This window comes from Mus pahari, chromosome 9 (genome assembly GCF_900095145.1).
Source record: "Mus pahari chromosome 9, PAHARI_EIJ_v1.1, whole genome shotgun sequence".
NCBI classification, from domain to species: Eukaryota; Metazoa; Chordata; class Mammalia; order Rodentia; family Muridae; genus Mus; species Mus pahari.
In genome coordinates, this window is record NC_034598.1 from 92,278,547 (window position 1) to 92,293,779 (window position 15,233).

At 40.4% G+C, this 15,233-nt stretch overlaps 1 protein-coding gene across 1 annotated transcript in view; it reads right to left on the bottom strand.

Annotated features, from left to right (window-relative positions):
- Positions 1 to 15,233, bottom strand: part of Hcfc2 (host cell factor C2) — a 43,698-nt gene that overhangs the window by 9,194 nt on the left and 19,271 nt on the right. The window contains exons 8-11 of the mRNA XM_029542344.1: positions 9,261 to 9,428; positions 8,706 to 8,758; positions 4,586 to 4,757; positions 301 to 374 (exon numbers count right to left, since the gene is read on the bottom strand). Coding sequence (XP_029398204.1) covers positions 301 to 374; positions 4,586 to 4,757; positions 8,706 to 8,758; positions 9,261 to 9,428 — 467 coding nt within the window. The remainder of the gene's footprint in view (positions 1 to 300; positions 375 to 4,585; positions 4,758 to 8,705; positions 8,759 to 9,260; positions 9,429 to 15,233) is intronic.

Below are 15,233 nucleotides of genomic sequence, written 5' to 3' on the forward strand. Positions count from 1 at the left end.
AAAAAAAAAAAAAAAAAAAAAAAAAAAAAAAAAAAAAAAAAAAAAAAAAAAAGAAGAAGAAAAAAAAGAAAGTACATTGTGAGCTGATACACTGAGAATATGAACATGGGCACTAAGTACATTTTTACATGAAAACTGGGTCCACAAAATGTACATTATTATTGTATCATCTTTTTCACTAAATATATTATGAAATTTCCTACTCCTCCGCCTGCTTCTAAATTTATATTAGTTCCTTACTACATGAAACCTGAGACCATTTCCATTTAAACACACATCACTACCATGTCATAAACTTACAGAAAATGGCGTTGCTGCAGCATGCACCTCTACACGGCAGATCTTAGTTGCAGGCAGAGCACATATTTCATCAACTGAAAACCAAACCACCAGTTAACTATTAAATAATCACTCAGACATACTAAAACAGTTAATAAACATACAGAGTATTAAATGACACCAAACTTGTAAACATATCTGTGTTATGTGTATTTTATCATGATTAAAGGGACCCAACAAACTGGGGTGCTAGGGAAATCTCTCAGTCAGTTCAATCCCAGAACCCATATAAAACACCTGGACATGGTGCCCAGTGCTGGGGAGGCAGAGAAAGGCAGATCACTGAGGCTTCTTGGTCAGACAGTTTAGCTAAATTGGCAAGTTCCATGTAAGAATTAGAGACCCTATCTCAAGTAACAGGATGTACAGTGACTGAGGAAGACACATTAAGGTGTCTCTGGCCTTCACATGCACACACAATCATATCTGTGGGTACAAGAGTGCATGAACTCGAACATGTGAGCGCGCGCGCGCACATGCACACCCCCCACACACACCCCAACAACCTGAGAAAAATAGAGCAATCAGAAATGAATAACCATTCAAACTAATGCCCTTTCTAAGGCTTTGGTGACTAGCTACAGTGAAAGAGAGGATGCTTACAAAGATGAAACCCCGTTCCTAGTACAAGACAATAAGTTGTCTTAGAAAGCAATCAACTCCAAGGACTGTTAATCCTCTGGACTAATCTTTCCTAAGGAGCAAGTTTGCTGAGCCTACTCACAGTAGAGGAGATATGTTGTATCCTAGTGTGTGTTGATCTAAACACTTAACATAAAGGAGCAAAGAATATATTGGGTTGGGGATGTAGCTAAGTGTAGCGTAACAATGACCCCGGGTTCAATTCCTAACGTGACAAGCAACAAACACTTGTTTAATTTGAGGCTAACAAGAGGTGTATGGTTGGGTGCAAAAATACACAGCTATAATCTCAGCACTAAGGAGGCTGAGGAGGGGACCTCAAGTTAGGGGATCAGACCGGGCTGCATGGTAAGATTCAGCTCACAGAAGATAAAAGTCAAAGGGAGGAAAAAGGACAGGCTATTTTACATGTCTATCTAACTGCTTCACGATCTTCCCCACAGGGCAATGCAATCCCTGTCTACACTGGTAACTGTGAGGATTCACAAGCATCAATGGATCACAGTACAGTGTGTGAAATGTGTTCCAAACCTTTAGATTTGGTACTACATGTTGCTAGTGAGGTCTCGGCTTTAACAAATGGGTTTTTACCCCATTTGTACTGGATGGATCAGTTTTCATGGTCTGCAGGGCTACTGTAGTCTGCACACTGGAAATAGTACTGGAGAGCCAAGTATCAGGAATTACTGTCCTTAAGTCCAGGCAACCACTTAGAACACTACATGTGCTGAAGCACGAGGAAGGACCAGAGTTTAAAGCCTGGAGCTTCCTGATAATCTCGGGTATGTTTAGAATAGGTACACTGGACCTCGCACGAATGTGTAACATCTCGGCTCCTCTCCCACACTAAATACTGACATTACTTGCTACTATACTAGAGATCAAAAGACTTTGACACTAATTTTAGGGTGTGTATGTATGGAGAGGGTGGTAATCCGGCATGAATTTCTTCACTGTTCTGCTTTCTCCTGTTCTAAATGTATTTATGATCTTGTCCATTTTCTGTCTTCTCTTCCATTATGGAAGATAAACAGTGGTGCCCACACATTTCTGTTTAAAGCCTGTCTCTTCCTATGAATTACATTCACTCATCTGACAACACAGCAGACTTTCTATCAGGCAGTGTGTTTGTTTCTACAATGCTGAGAGAAAACAGGCAGGATTCATGCCTCATGAACTTCTTCATCTGGTAAAAAACATGTGCAAAGAGTTGCAAACTGTGATGCTCACTATAAAGAGACTAAAATAACAGCAGGCAAACAAACAAACAAACAAACACCACCACCTCTCTTTTACTAAGCTAAGGGCCCCTTTCTCACTCTCCTCAGTGACATTTCCTACCTGGTGTTCTTACACAGTTCTTCCCTCTCCTACCATACCCTATGCTGCAAACACCAGTCACTGCTCAGTCACCAGTCAGTCAAGCATGGATGGCCTGGGCACAGACTGGCTATTGGGAATCAGCTCTTGTGGAACTTACATTTCAGATAACTTCTACATTTGTACTTATAGACAAATATTGCTTCCTAGACTCCATATCTAGATATTAAAGTATAGAGTATTTCAATTAAGTTCAAAGTTGAACATTCTTCCTAATGTGTTCTCACTCCTCTATTTCCATTTTGATGAAGTTCTGTGTCCATTGTGATGTCCAACTAAAAACTGTCTTCTGTGACTCACCTTTCCCTCTCATAACCAGCCAGCTGCAAAGCTTAATGAAGATACCTTTATATTAACTATACTAAGGCCTACTAAGAGCCTCTTCACTGGCTTTTCTCCTACTCGATCTTACCCACTGTGTTATCTTCACACATCTGTCTGAGAATCCTGAAAGAACTCCTAACCAGTCTTTCAATTATTTCCTAAACCATCCCTCCGTCTGGTAAAGCCAGAGGGTTCTCTCAAGGAGAACACACATGCAGTCATAACATTCCTTCACTGCTGGAAGCACACAGGGCAGTTCTTACAGTCTGCAAAGAATGTCACACTGCTGGTGACCTGAGACTGAAGAGTCTGGCCCTGACAGTGTTTATGGTGTGTCAGCACTGTGGAACGAACTCTGGCTTTACCATATGCTCAAAACCAATTTTATTGAAAAACTGGAAGGCTTAAGCTCAAATTTGTTTTCAGCATATAAACTTCTTTGTACAGCAGAAAATTACAAATAAAAAATTTTAAACTGGAAGTTCAGAATCAAGCTTATCTATACCAAAATAACCCCATTATGTCAAGAAAGCCAGTAATCCTGTTGGGTATAACAAGCCATGCCTATAATCCCAGCACTTAGAAGGGTGAAGCAGGAGAATCACTAGGAGCTTGAGGCCAGGTAGCCTGGGAAACATCTGAGTTCTAAGCCAGCCTGGGAGAATAGTGTGTGTCAGTCTCAAAAAAAAGTAAAATCCAACCAAACAAAATGGAGAGTCTTGCATCAGTAATGAAAAGAGAAAAACATACAACATAATGTTCTACAGTATTTTTATCTACTGTAGATGCAAAATGGAAATAAAACAATGTTTATCTTGTTATATTTAAAAACAATGTTTATTCTGTTATATTTGAATCCCTGAAACATTTAAAACAGCTATTGCAAAGTCTTAAAATTAAAAAGCTACTTTCTATTCCAAGGATATTCCAGAATCAATTGCTGGTGGTGAAGTCACAAACAATACTTGATAGTATCTCAGTGGCATCTGAACATAGCCAGGCATGGTGAATTACAACAGGTTCTAGGCTCAGACAGGAGGACTGCCACAGGGTTAGATTGGCCTAGGCTACAATAGTGAGTTCCAGGTAAGCAAGGACTGCAAAGTATAACCCTGTTCAAAAAACCAAAAATAAAAAATAAAACAAAATACAACAGAATATTCAAATTAAAAAAATCACCAAATTGTGAGCTGTCTTATGAATGCTGTTCCCACAATCGAATTTACTTATTAATTCAGATATTTGCTTCACCACTATTTACTAAATTACAATTTATCAAGCACAGATCTCAGCATTTTAGAAATAGCAATTAAGATAAACAAATAACCTTATACAGCTAAAAAGTGACCAGAAAATGAGCACAGGGACAGTCACACTAACCATACCGGCCAACCTCAATGTCACCAAACATTCCCTGAACTGAAATTTCATATTTACAATGTGTGAACTTGTCAACTATGTTCACTCTGAGGAAAATTATCAAAAACATGTAACATAAGTACTTGCCTTTAATCTAAGCACTCAAGAGGCAGAGGCAGATGGATCTCAGTTAATTCCAATACAGCCAAGAGTACACAGTAAGACACACACACACACACACACACACACACACACACACATAAAGCTGAATGATGGCTGCCTATATCCTTAATGGCAGCCACTTGGGAGGCAGAAGCAGGGCGATCTCCAAGTTCAAGGCCAGGGCTGAACAGAGAAACCCTGTCATGAAAAACCAAACACGCGCGCGCGCGCACACACACACACACACACACACACACACACACACACACACACTCCCCACCAAAACCAGTGTAAACAGTATAATGTCTATTTTTCAGTAACTCTGGAGTTCCCTACCCAGGCTATAAAGCTTTGATCTGTTTTCAAACATAACCCTAACCTTCATTCTTGCGCATGTCCGTCACCCAGCTGCTGTTATTGGAAGTGTTGGGTGCCAATGGTGAGTGCAGAGCAGCGCTCGAGTCGGCTGCTCTTGAGTCGGGCTTGCTTCTCAGTGAAGCTCCTCTCACAGCTGTGTGCTCAGGTTTTATACTGTTTACTGTCTCACTAACCTACAGGAAATAAAACAGTTCATCATAGCAAGAGATGTAAGTGACATAGAAGTACACAAAAAGGAAAATAATACAAGCACATTCGGGAAGGCAAGTTTACCAACAGGGAGTGGTGGTGCACACCTGGGAGCCCAGTCATTTGAGAGCTAGGCTAGCCTAGGCTATAAGATAGCTATCACTCCAGTGCTCTAGGCTAGCCTAGGCTATAAGTAATAGTCACAGAACAACAACAGAAACTAAAACTTACCAAAACATAAAACATTTAAAATTATCTCACTAGTTTCTATAGAACCACTCTTTAAATCTAGCAGTTTTAGGAGACTTTTCTACTTACTCTCCATGCTCCGAAGACTGTAGCTGTAGTTTAGCATGTTTAGTTTTTAACATGGTGGCTAGTATTACAAAGAAATACGTAACACACTGAGGCCATGAAAACCACTCCACTTACCGTTTCTATTACTGTGTGTTAACTGTGTGTACGTGTATGGGTGGGCACTCGTAGTCAGAGGACAACCCTGTGCAGTGAATTTTCTCCTGCTTTTTACGTGGGTTCAGGGATGGAACTCTGGTGGTCTGGCTTGTATAGCAAGTTCCCGACTCACTGAACCATTGTGTTAGCCCCTATTTGAGTTTTAAAAAAACAGACACAGAAGCTGGGCGTGGTGGCGCACACCTTTAATCCCAGCACTTGGGAGGCAGAGGCAGGCTGATTTCTGAGTTCAAGGCCAGTCTGGTCTACAAAGTGAGTTCCAGGACAGCCAGGGTTATACAGCGAAACCCTGTCTTGAAAAATAAAAACAAAACAAAACAAAACAAACAAACAAAAAAAAACAGACACAGAGCCAAAAGATCAGATGACGCTTAAAAGAAGAAAAATGTCAGCAAAGGAATTATTCTGTATGAGTGAATTTTATATATAAAGACTCAATATACTAATATCAGTCTTATTGAACATTTGGTCAGAAATCTTCTAAATGCTAAGTCTGGCTATATAGATATTTTATTTTGGTTAGTTGGGAGGTTAAGGCAGAGGAGATTGGGATGGGGAGAGCAGAAGAAATGGGGATTTTATTAGTGACATTTAATTTACCTTCCTAAACATAATATAATGAACACATTTAAACTTTATGGCAGTTCAGTTTATCAACGACAACATTATCCATTGTATAGCCATGCAACCATAAAGATGGCCTCCTTCCTTCAAACACTCCAATGTTGCTATTGTTTTACTCGTGTGTGTGTGTGTGTGTGTGTGTGTGTGTGTGTGTGTGTATGTGTGTGTGTTCACTGAACCATCTTACTGGCCTCTAGATATCTGATTTATTTTTAAATTGCTGCTTGAGTTTTATAAAAGCCTTACATGAATTCTGGCTCATAAGGAAAGGTTTAGGATGGGCTTTCCAGCAATGTGTGGACTGGCCCTGAATATACTTCTGCCATTTTGTCAACATATTTATGTGAGATGGCATTCTTGGCAACTATAATCATAAAGTCAAAACAGCCATTAATCTTCAAAAACATGGAAGATGTTCTTAATCCTCCAGTATTAAGTATTCACCCAAGACTTAGGCATGTAAAAATTAACAAGGGACAACCATTTCATCAGCACGAAAATTTGCTTTTATATTTAATGTATGCATACCAAATAATTATTTTTAAAGCAATTTCTTAGGTTAGGGACATGACTCATTTGATAAAATACTTTCAGCACAAATATAAGACACTGAGTTCAGGTGCCTAGGATCCAAACAAAATTTCATCTGAAAAAGCTCTATGAGTTGGAAGAGTGCTCGGGGAGTAGAGAGAGGAGGACGGATCCCTAGGGCTTGCTGGCCAGTCAGTATAGCTGAATTTACAAGACTCAGGTTCAGGGAGTCTGTCTTAAAACTCAGTAGAGAATGACTGGGAAGTCACCTGATGGCAGCCTCCACCTTCCATGCGTACACATGTTCACCTGCATATACACATTACACATTTCTCTATAAACTATTATTAGCAGGTATTTCATTTGTCTATTTCTTTTATATTAGATATTGGAGTGTGCACATTTTTCTTTGGCAAAAAAAGTAGGCTGTGTATTGAACAGGCTTAGGAGGCCCTGAACTAGAGCATGAAGAAAGGCTCCAGAAGACAAAAAAGAAAAAAGAAATGGCTGGAATCTGAATATAAATTAATTACAGGAAAGAAAAAATAAAATGAAAAAGGGAGGCAACTAATGGCAGGAAAAGCAAAGTTGCATGTGAAGAACATACTGACAACATACTACATGGCATGATACAAGCATCAAGTCCAACTCAACTATAAAGATTCAAGGCTGGAGGAGAGGGGACACAGGGGAGAGAGATCACCAAGTCTTTACCTTCTGTTATTTTTCCTGTATGTGTGAATGTGTTTGTGCATGTGAACATGTCTATACATGTGTATGGAGACAAGAGGAAGCCTTGGCTGTACTTCCTCAAGAAGGCTGTCCCGTGTTTTTTGAGACAGGGTCTCCCTTGCCTAGAATTTGCTAAGGAGGCTTGTCTGGCTGGCCTAAGACTGCTCCTGCCCCTACTTCCCCAGGATGCTTGCCTCCCAAGGACAGGGTTACAAGTACTCCCCACCGCCCAGTTTCCTCATCTTCTCAGTGAAGAGAAGTGATCAAAAGCTAGAAAGTAAAGACTTAGTTAAATAAGGATTTTATTTATTGTTGTTGTTCTTCTGCTTGGGTTTTTTAGACAGGGTCTCACTATGCAGCCCTGGCTGTCCTGGAGTTCACTATGTGAACCAAGCTTGCCTTGAACTCACAGAGATCCACCTGCCTACGCTTCCTGAATGCTGAGATTAAGGGTGTGGTACTACACCCAACTATGACCTCATTTAGGAGGGCACAGTTAAGATACTAAAAGAAAGCTAAACTAATTTAAAGGAGTTTTTTTTTTTTTAACGAGATCCAAGAACAGGAAGGGACAACAGTACCTTATGGTATACACAGTTTATGGTACACGTACATGCGTGTACGCATGCATGCGTACGCACACGCGCACATACACACACACCATATAATATTCACAATACCTTTATAGACATAATATAAATATAGTTTGTCTACTGAAACAGACAACTCACAAACTGTATGAACGAAGTGTGTACGACCTCCTTCCTGCACACTACAGTATTTTTTCACCCTCCTCACCCTCAGCCATGCTCAGAATAGGAATACAGCTCATCCCTTTCCATGGAAAGGGTTCACTGGTATCAACAGCAGTTTACCAGAAGAAAATATAAATTTTAATAAGATGAGCCATTATCTTATACAAATACTTACCATGACTACTTCATAAAGAACAAGTGAACTCATAGTTGTTCAGTTATAGCTACTGATATTCTTTGTAAATGAAATATGTAGTATAACATGAAAATATTCTTAAATCGTATTTTATAGATTCAGAATTAATGCATGTGTGACGTCTAGCAATGTCACAATATAAACATGAAAATGCACTTTGGTCCAGACAGGGCTCTGCTTAGTTCCGGTTGGCTCTGAACACTATAGCTAAGGCTGCCTTGACTTTCTGAACGCTCTGGCTCCAGCTCTCCAATGCTGGGAATAGAGACGTGCACCACCACGCCTGGCTCCTAAGTATCAACAGGAGGACAACAGCATCCAATGCTAGATGCGATGAAACCAGGCTTCTCTTCAGAACAAGAGAACACACTTCAGGGTTCTGTCATAATAATCCTGTGGAGCTCTTCCCTTTTATTTCTGTGGGGCTAGAGAGTGAATGCAGGGTCTCACATATGCTACCAAGCACTCTAACTCTGAGCCGCTGCGTGGACATCTCAGAGATGATTTGCATAGAAAGCCAGGAGTAATCACTTATTCAGAGTAATATATAGAAAAAGCTCAATAAAAGCGGGGACTAGAGCTGTAAATGCTCATTTGTCATCACAGATGCTTCAACTTACACTGTTATGAAGGGTGCTATTACTGCCTTGTCTGTGAGGGTCCGTCCTGCCTCCTGTAGGAATGAGAAAGTTCACACTGATGTGCTCTTAATTAGCATCCATAAAACATGTTGTAAATATTCATGTTAAAGATTAAAATATCATCTTTACTCAAGTTTAGCTGACTTCTTAATAGTTTACTTAATAGTTGATGAAATCCTTCCTGAAGACTATAACAAATTTAATTACTTTCCAAGGGTCTGTTCAGTTAAAAACACTTAAGAAAAAACATTAAAATATTTCTGAAAGTTAATTAAAAACATTTCTGGAACTCAAGTACTATCAATTTTAAAAGGGTGTCAAAATGAACGCTATGTACCTTTCTGAGTTCTACCACAACAACAGTAAAGCAGTCAAGATTCAGAGCTGAGGCTGAGGGGCGTTGGCTTACCAGGCATGTACCAGGACAGGTTAAATTCACGCATCGTCCTGACCCAAGCATGACCACAACATTTTCTGGGCTTTTAAGAAGCACATGAGCAGACTTGCATCCCTCAAGCATGACACTTATTTTACCTAGCACACTGGGTGCTGCTGAAGAGTCAGACGATGGGGCTTGGTACGTCAGGTCAGTATTCAACTGCAAAAGATAGCCTTCAACTGTAGGCACTTCATCCCACTTGACATGGAAAGAGTTGGTAGTAGCTTTGATTAACTGGACTTGTGATGGTGCTGGAGGTTTCTCTAAAGAAAAATATCCATATAATCCTTTAGTTTCAAATGCATCGATAATTTCCCAATAGTTCTGGTGTGCAGAAGCTTTGAGATCTCCAGTGATGAGCACTGCACTGCTTACTGAATATACTTAAATGGAGCCAGAGCCAGTGAGATCACAATACTGTACAGTTCTGATTTTATTCAGATTCTCATACAAATCAACAATCCAATACCAAACTACTTAAGTAATTAGACTCAGAATGAAAATGTTTAATCCCAGAAACCTGAAGGTCTGTCCTGAGCATGACAATCTCGCCTAAAAGGCTGAGGGGTGTAAATGAGTATTATATAATTACTGCTTTGCTATTTTACCTTTAGAAATTTTAATTTTTTTAAATNTAAAGAACTGATTTTCAACAAACAGCTTACATGCTAGAAATACTGCTGTTAGAAAAAATGACTTGGATATATTTAGGAAAAATATAGAATTTTAATACCTCTTTAGCAAAATCAGTATTACCCAAAGCACATAACCTTGGTATAAAATATTGCTAATATTTCCACAACAACTAACAGATCTTTAAGATCTAAGATTACATATACAGTATCTTTAATCCTATCTTCTATGTATACTTAGGGTTTGAGTGAGCTTCATAACTGAAAGTATGCTCCCAGCTTTCAATAGTCAGCTAAGAAAAGTCATCTTTGTGATTTATAGTCTGTAAGTCTGTAGCTCAGCAGGTCCATTATTTTCTTTATTTTAAAATATTATCTTTTAAAAATATTTTAATCATTATTTTATGTTTATAGGAATTTTGCCTTTATGTATACCTGTGCATCACGTGCATGCCTGGTAAACACAGGACAGAAGAAGGTGTCAGGTCCCTGGAACTGGAGTTACAGATGTTGTGAGGTGCCATGTAGCCCTCTGGAAGGGCTGCTTGCACTCTTAACTGCTAAGTCACCCATCCATCCAACCTCAAATCTATCTTTTTACTGAGGAGCAGCAATATACCGACAATAGGCCAGAGCCAGTCCAAGCCTGTTTCCTGAACAAGCCTGCTGAAATACAGCAGGACTCATTTGTCAATGTATCTTGCCTAGGGTTACTTTCATACTTCAGGGTGACTTGAAATATTTATTATGGGGCTGGAGAGATGGCTCAGCAGTTAAGAGCGCTGACTCTTCTTCCTGAGGTCCTGAGTTCAATTCCCAGCAACCACATGGTGGCTCATAACCATCTGTACTGGAATCCGATTCTGGTGTGTCTGAAGACAGCTACAGTGTACTCATATACATAAAATAAATAAAATCTTTAAAAAAAAGAAATATTTATTATATGGCTTAGTAACTTCAACAAATCCCATAAGAAGTCCTCTAACATCCCATTAATAATCTAAGCTATTTTTATTTGTCAAAGTAAGGCAACTCAGACCTGAATAAAAGCAATCATTTGGAGAGATTTAGAAAGCAGACCAAACACATATGAAGATAGATGATATGGAGAGAATTTTGAAAAAAATAAATCCTGAAATACATTTTTTTCAAAGGTTTAATTATTTTATATATGTGAGTACTCTGTCTTCAGTAACACCAGAAGAGGGCATTGGGTCCCATTACAGATGGCTGTGAGCCACCATGTGGTTGCTGGGAATTGAACTCAGGACTTCTAGAAGAGCAGACGGTGCTCTTAGCACCTGAGACATCTCTCTAGTCCCCCTTGAAATAAATTTCTATGAAACTAAACAACCTGCGTTTCCAGACTGAAAGGGCCTGGTTAGTCCTCAGCACAGCAGATTCCATCAGATCTGCAGAGCTGAGGAGATGGCGAGAGAGCACCTGAGTTACTTCCCACACAGTCATCAGGTGGGTCCCAGCCATGTGTAGCTCCCATTCCAGGGGATGAGATGCCTCTAACTTCTGCAGGCACCTGCACTCGCTTGCACATACTAAAATTAAGACCACACACATACAAATAATTCAAAATAATAAAAATAAACCTTCCTTAACAAACAATCATGCACCAAAGAGAGAATGGTGACACATAGCTAAGGCAAGAGGATTGCAAATTTGAGGCGTCTTGGGCTATAATGGAAGACTTAGTCTAAATAAACAAACAGAAACACGCCACCAGCATCATAAGGTTTAAAATTGCAGGACCTAAAAAAAAAAATCCAAAAGCTTCTCGAGACAGGAGAGTAGAAAAGGTCAGCATGCTAAAAAGAACCAAAATTGGGGCTAGAGAGATGGCTCAGGGGTTAAGAGCACTGGCTGTTCTTCCAGAGGACCCAGGTTCAATTCCCAGCACCAACATGGCAGCTCACAACTGTAACTCCAGTTCCAGGAGGTCTGACACCCTCACATAGACATATATACAGGCCAAACACTAACGCACATGAAAAAAAGGAACCAAATCGGAAACCTGGAAAACGCTAGAGGAAAATGTAGGGAAGATGCCTCAAGTCACAGGTAAGGACGTTTAAAATAGGAGTCCAGTCACTCAGGAAATAAGGCAATTATCAACATATGGGACTGCATGAAACTAATTTCTGCAAAGCAAAGTGTTAATTGAGTAAAGAGGTTGCCTACAGAGCAGGAGAAAGCCTTTGTCATCTGTAATGGATAGTTATCTAGAAAACACAAAGAACTTAAAAACCTAATAGCAAGAAAACAACCCAATTAAAAAATGAGCTGAGCAGCAGAGAATTTTCAAAAGAGGAAATATAATGGCTAATAAATACTTTAAAATGTGTTTGACATCTTTGGCGATCAGGGAAATGCAAATCAAAATACTGTGATTCTGTCTTATCACTGTCAGAAAGGGTCTCATTGAAAACAGCAACACCCCCCCCATTTCTGTCTGGCCCGGAGCTGACCCTCTGCTACCCTCCCAGGAGTACAGACAAGCCTCTGAGTGCAGGTGAAACCACCACTGCTGCTCGGAGGAAACCTCACGGGACCTCAGGACACAGGAGCCTAGGAGCTGCCTGGGACACCATCTTCCCAGTTTCTATCTGCGCCAGGAGCTGATCCTGTGCCACAGCACTGCATAACACCAACACCGCCAGGAGAGAGCTGGTCTCCCAGGAGAGCCTACACACCTGCAAGCGCAGGTAAGACCACCACTTCTCTTCAAACTCCTGGCACAAGAGGGACCCTCCCAGAACCACCAGGACACAGAAATCAAGGAACAGCTAGGGACAGGATACTTCTGATTTCTGTCTGCACCCCAGAGTTGACCCTGTACTACAGCTCTTCATACCTAAATTCCTCCAGGAGAGAACTGGTCTCCCAGGAGTACTGACACAGAGGCTTGCAGGAGGGACAAGGTACAGTCAGAGACAGCAAGATGAGCTTATACCAGAGATAACCAGATGGCGAAAGGCAAGGAAAGGAACATAAGCAATAGAAACCAAGACTACTTGGCATCATCAGAACCCAGTTCTCCCACCACAGCGAGCTCTGGATATCCCAACACACCAGAAAAGCAAGACTCTGATTTAAAAATCACACCTCATGATGATGAGAGAGGACTGTAAGAAGGTCATAAATACTCCATTAAAGAAATACAAAAGAACACCGGTTTATACAAAATTACAGGAAAACACTATTAAACAGGTAAAGGAACTGAACAAACCATCCAGGATCTAAAAATGGAAATAGAAACAATAAAGAAATCACAAAGGGAGACAAACCTGTTGATAGCCTAGGAAAGAGATCAGGAGTCATAGATGCAAGCATCACCAACAGAATACAAGAGATAGAAGAGAGAATCTCAGGTACAGAAGATACCATAGAAAACATTGACATAACAGTCAAAGAAAATGCAAAATGCAAAAAGTTCCTAACCCAAAACATCCAGGAAATTCAGGACACAATGAGAAGACCAAACCTAAGGATAATAGGTATGGAAGAGAGATGAAGATTCCCAATTTAAAGGACCAGTAAGTATCTTCAACAAAATTACAGAAGAAAACTTCCCTAACCTAAACAAAGAGATGCTCATGAACATACAAGAAGTCTAAAGAACTCCAAATAGACTGGATCAGAAAAGAAATTCCTCTTATCACATAATAGTCAAAACACCAAATGCACAAAACAAAGAATATTAAAAGCAGTAAGGGAAAAAGGTCAAGTAACACATAATGGCAGATCTATCAGAATTACACCAGACTTCTCACCAAGGACTCTATAAGCTAGAAGATCCTGGGCAGATCTCATACAGACCCTCAGAGAACACAAATGCCAGCCCAGACTACAATACCCAGCAAAACTCTCAATTACCATAGATGGAGAAATCAAGATATTCCATGACAAAACCAAATTTATACACTATCTTTCCACAAATCCAGCGCTACAGAGAATAATAGATGGAAAACACCAACACAAGAAGGGAAAATACACCCTAGAAAAAGCAAGAAAGTAATCATTCAACAAACCCAAAAGAAGTTAGCCACATAAACATATAAATAACATCAAAAATAACAGGAAGCAACAATCACTATTCCTTAATATCTCTTAACATTAATAGACTTAATTCCCCAATAAAAAGACAAACACTACCTCAGAATAAAGGGCTGGAAAACAATTCTCCAAGCAAATGATCCCAAGAAACAAGCTGGAGTAGTCATTTTAATATAGAATAAAATCAACTTTTAACCAAAAGTCATCAAAAAAGATAAGGAAGGACACTTCATACTCATCAAAGGAAAAATCTACCAAGAATAATTCTCAATTCTGAACATCTATGCTCCAAATGTAAGGGCACCCACATTAATAAAAGAAACTTTACTAAAACTCAAAGCACATATCGCACCTCACACAATAATAGACCATGGATAGACCATGGAAACACAACTAAACAGAGACACAGTGAAACTAACAGAAGTTATGGGCCAAATGGATTTAACAGACATCTATAGAACATTTCATCCCAAATCAAAAGAATATACTCTCTTCTCAGAAACGTCATGGTTCCTTCTCCAAAAGTGACCATATAATCGGTCACAAATCAGACCTCAACAGATGTAAGAAGATTGAAACAATCTCATGCATCCTATAGATCACTATGAACTAAGGCTGGTCTTCAAAAGTCAAAAAAACAACATAAAGCCCACATACACATGGAAGCTGAACAATGTTCTACTCAATGATAACTTGGTCAAGGAAGAAATAAAGAAATTAAAAACTTTTTAGAATTTAATGAAAATGAAGGAACAACAAACATACCCTAACTTATGGCTCACAATGAAAGCCATCCTGGTCGCCCGGCACCTTCCCCGCCCGCCCGAGGAGGGGTGTCCTCTCAGGAGCAGTCTCAAGGCCTGAGCCGGAAGGAGGGCCATCTTTGCTCCAGTGCACTCCCGGGGAGGGGGCGGCCTGCAGAAGGGACACAGCTTCTGGGAAGGATCCCATTTCTGGCTCCAGTCGCCCAGCACCTTTCCCGCCCAAGGAGGGGTGTACGCCTGGGGGGAGTCTCAAGGCCTGAGCCGGAAGGAGAGCCATCTTTGCTCCAGTTCGCTTGGGCTCCAGTCTGCACAAGCAAGAGTGTGGACCACAGAAGCTAAACAGCTTCAGGACAGACAGAAGCAACCTAACTTCTGGGACAGACCCTGTTTCGGGCTCCAGAAATTTGGGCTACCTGTGAGGGCTCTGTCTGCCAGAGCAGGTGAGAGAGTCATATTGTGTCCAGGGTCCCTCAGTGGCTAGTCTGTGCAGGTGAGTGAATAAACTGCACAGGCAACACATCTTCTGGGACAGGCCCAGTTTTGGGCATACATCTTCAGCAAGGAGGCAGATCTGAACGCCAGGCCTCTGTGCACCTTCCCTGAT